This window comes from Sprattus sprattus (genome assembly GCF_963457725.1).
Source record: "Sprattus sprattus genome assembly, chromosome: 3".
NCBI lineage: Eukaryota > Metazoa > Chordata > Actinopteri > Clupeiformes > Clupeidae > Sprattus > Sprattus sprattus.
In genome coordinates, this window is record NC_137922.1 from 16424625 (window position 1) to 16428505 (window position 3881).

The 3881-nt window shown below is 45.1% G+C and overlaps 1 protein-coding gene across 1 annotated transcript; it reads right to left on the minus strand.

The window, feature by feature from the left end:
* Nucleotides 1-756: 756 nt before the first annotated feature.
* Nucleotides 757-3246, minus strand: slitrk6 (SLIT and NTRK-like family, member 6; the record flags this gene model as incomplete). The annotated part of the gene is made up of 1 exon (XM_080834413.1): nucleotides 757-3246. One exon carries the CDS (start codon nucleotides 3244-3246, stop codon nucleotides 757-759), a length of 2490 nt encoding a protein of 829 aa, XP_080690539.1.
* Between the last annotated feature and the right edge of the window lie 635 nt (nucleotides 3247-3881).

Genomic DNA, 3881 nt, shown 5'->3' on the forward strand with positions numbered 1-3881 from the left:
AACTGATATTTAATTTTTTTTCCGTAGGACATTTGATTGTCATGCACCGTCTTTAAAACGACATTTCTGAGAATTGCAGAAAAGAGTGTTCTTATTATAATTACAGAGCTGAAAAAAAAGAAGAAATCTGATTTTTTTAATAATATAAGTGCTTTTCTTCTCTCAGAGACAGAGCGGTTATTGAAAAATATATACTGTAGATTTCACAGACCAACCACTAAGAATAAAAGCAACAGAAAAAAAACCTGATAACATGAAGACAATTTAACATAGAGTATTCATGAATAAACCATATGAATGAGCTCAACACCAATTAATGAGGCTTTAAATCTGCATGACGGTTGGCATTCTATAGACTATGTGGCACATGCGCATTATGGCAAAACTTAAAAACTTGAAAAAGAGGGGACAGTCAGAGTGCATGGAAAACTGGACACTTGCCAGAAGTTGAATGTGATGACACGATGTATCTACTTACTCAGCTACCACCGACAGGTATTAGTGCTAAGTGTCTCTCGGGAGCACTGCACTCTCAGAAGGAGAAGAACAACAATAAATTAAATATAGGGTCTGCCCCGTATGGCTTGGGAGGCATGAATTGCCAAGCCAAAAAAAAAATAAAAGTCAAGAACTTTCAGGTAGTACAGTTTAACCACAGAATAATTTAGAAAAGGCACTTGAAGTGTTAAACATGAAACCAAGAAATTAAATGTATATATTTCACATATTTTCTTTCGTTCTTTCTTTGTTGTTACCTCACTTGAAAGCTGTTTGGTGCTCCAGTACTTCCAAATAGTCAGGCTCCGTATGAAGGTTTGCTTTGAGTTCAAAGTACTCATTTTTAGTCTGCTCCACCATGACCTTCCTGGGCCGGGAGTACATGAGTGTCTCCATGAGTTTCAGCTCCTTGTGGTGCCCAGGGACCTGCATGTCCACCCCTGGCTGCAGCTGAGAGATGTTCTTCCTGAGGTACTCTGTGATGCTGAGCTGCTGGAGCTCTCGCTCCCTATCCAGGATGTTCTTGTACAGCGAGCTTGTGTCCCCCAGCGTCACAAACTCAGTCGGGTACTCCGTCATGGCCTTGAACTTCAGATTGGGTCCTCCGGTCAGAGGTGAGTGGCTGTCTTTGTCTAGGATGCTGTGGCACATGTGGTGCTTGGTGTCGTCATGGTCATACTCGTGCTCGGATTCATGGTCTTTGTGCTGGGCGCAGTACGTGGGGTTCCGGCACACCTGGATGACCGGGCTGTGCGAGGTCTCGTCATACATCCCTGTGGCATGACGCTGAGCCACGTGGTGGGTGGTTTTATGGCCATACATGCTGTAGTGAAGGTGGATGGGGCTGCTCTCTCGCGGCTGCTCCTCTGCCTGCTTCTTTTTGGTCCTCCGGCGTCGGCGATGCAGCACGTACACGGCCATGCCGGCAGCACAGAAGATGATAGTCAAGAAGAAGACGAGCAGGCTCAGTATCAGCACAGAGAGGGGGACACTGTCCATCAGGGAGTCAAATAAGCCCTGAGCTTGGCGGTTTGGTGTGATGGTTGTTGGGACGCCGTCTGTATCGGTGGGCAAGGAGTAGTACGTGACAAGGCCGGGGCAGAGGACATCGGTCCTTAGGGTTTTCAGGTCAGCCTTGGCCATCTTCTTGGGTGTGTGGCACAAGATGGTGCCCATGATTGTATCCTTGTCCAGCTTCTCCACCCACTGCTTGAGGCTGACTAAGTCGCAGGTGCAGTCCCATGGGTTATCCTCCAAGTAGATCTGCTCAAGGGAATCAAGCTGGTCTAGCACATTGCTCACGGGCAGGTGCATGAACAGATTCTTCCGAAGGTTTAGTTTTGTTAGGGGCACATTCCGGAATATCTGTGCAGGAAGTGTGCTTAACATGTTGTTATTTATGGACAGCAGTTTCAGATTTGGCAATGGATTGAATGCGCCCGGTTGAATGTCTTTAATTATGTTATATTCCAAATAGAGGTACTCAAGGTTGTGGAGGCCGACAAACATAGTAGGAGACAACTTCTCTATTCTGTTGCCATTCAGGTACAATTTCTTTAAATTGCTCAAGCTGAGAAATGTCTCATTCTCTACATAATCAATTTGGTTGCTTGCCAAGTTTAACAACTCTAAGCTATCATATGTCACAAAGTCATACTTCAAAAGCCTTTGTATCATGTTTCCAGTCAGAACAAGTTTGGTGGGGCTTTGTTGAAGTACTCCTAGATCAGATATCCTTTGGATGCCTCTGTCTTGACAGTGGATCAAAAAACCAGCAATTGGATGATTGTGACAGGAGCACTGGGGGATGCAAGATGTCTCGGGAACTTGAGCTGGTGTTGGAATCTTTGCGTCATTATTGGCCTCGGGTATTTGGCCAACTTTAGACGATGGTGTCACCACCATGTCAAGCGACTTGGATGGCTCTTCAAGGTTGATGTCCGCATGGGACGGGCAAAGCGCATCACGTTTTACCTTTGTCAAAATACTCCCCCGGAGGTGGAGGGGGTCACTGCACACCACTTCGCCAATGAACGACTGCGATCGCATGTTCTCTATCCATATTTTCAGGTAAAGGATCTCACAGTCGCACACCCAGTTGTTGTCCTCAAGCAGAAGCTCCATGATGCGTCCAATGTGTTCCAGGAAGCCAACGTAGGGCAATGTCTGCAACCGGTTGCCTCGGAGATCCAAGTGGGTCAGAGGCACAAAGCGGAAAATGTTGCTGGGAAGGAACTCGATGGCGTTGTCGTTGATGATCAGAACTTTGAGGCGGACGAGTTTGCTGAAGGCCCCAGGCTCCACAACTCGGATGAAGTTTGTGTCTGCCTGGAGGTACTCCAAATTCACCAGGCCCTGAAAAGTGTCCTCTCTCAGCATGACCAGAAAATTGCTGTTGATGTGCAGTTTCTTCAGAGACCCCAGGGCGGCGAACACTCCTGGATCCAGCTCCTGAATGCTGTTGCCACCCAGGTGTAAAGTGATCGCATTCTTGAAGCTGTCCATGTCCTCAGCTTGCAACTCGACCAGGTCGTTTTTGAACAGATTCAAATGGAAAGGCAAGGCAGACGGCACTTTGATTTGCGATATCCGGCTGATGTTTCGCTTCTCGCAATTCATGTGTAAAACTCCGTCTCGCTCCTCGCAGAAACACAGCGAGTCACAAGATCCACCCGTTGTGGGGACCCCAATGTCTTGCAAACTTGCAAGAGTGAAAAATGAGCTGAGAAAAATTATGCAGGCCAGCATTTTCTCTCTTCTGTGTCTGTGGAGAAAAGAAAGACAAAGAAGTGTGTGAGAGAAAGGAACAAATACTCTGAACAACATTTTAGGGAAAAGACAGTGGATAAAAAAACACCAACATTTGATGCTTTATAAACATCTTGGGACAAGGATGGAATAGAAAAAAAGACATAATTAACACTGACAATGTTTAATGTGTGATAATTATGGGCACCCTTTCCACTACACACAGATGCAATGATTCACCACTCCCACTGCCTTCTGCTTCTGTGTGCTTAAATTAGATTCATTTAATTTCATCTCCTTGATATCAGACCAGTGCAGGCAAAATATTACATGCAAGTCACTCAACCCTCACTGCTGGCTTCCTAATAAGTGACTAAAAAAAAAGTTAACAGTCCTTCCAAAAGTTAACAGTCCTTCCAATGCACTGTTGGATAAAGAGGGATGGTTTATACATAAACAAGCAGATTTTTGAAAGTGCTCTTATCTGTTTTTTTACTGAAACAACAGGGTGCTATTTGTTCTGCGCAGTGCTCATGTTTGCATATTCTACTTTTGTTTTCATAAATAAAAAAGAAAACGTCTATGGCTCTATTTTTTAATTCTTGGGAACAGGAGACAGTTTGGTGGCAGGGAAA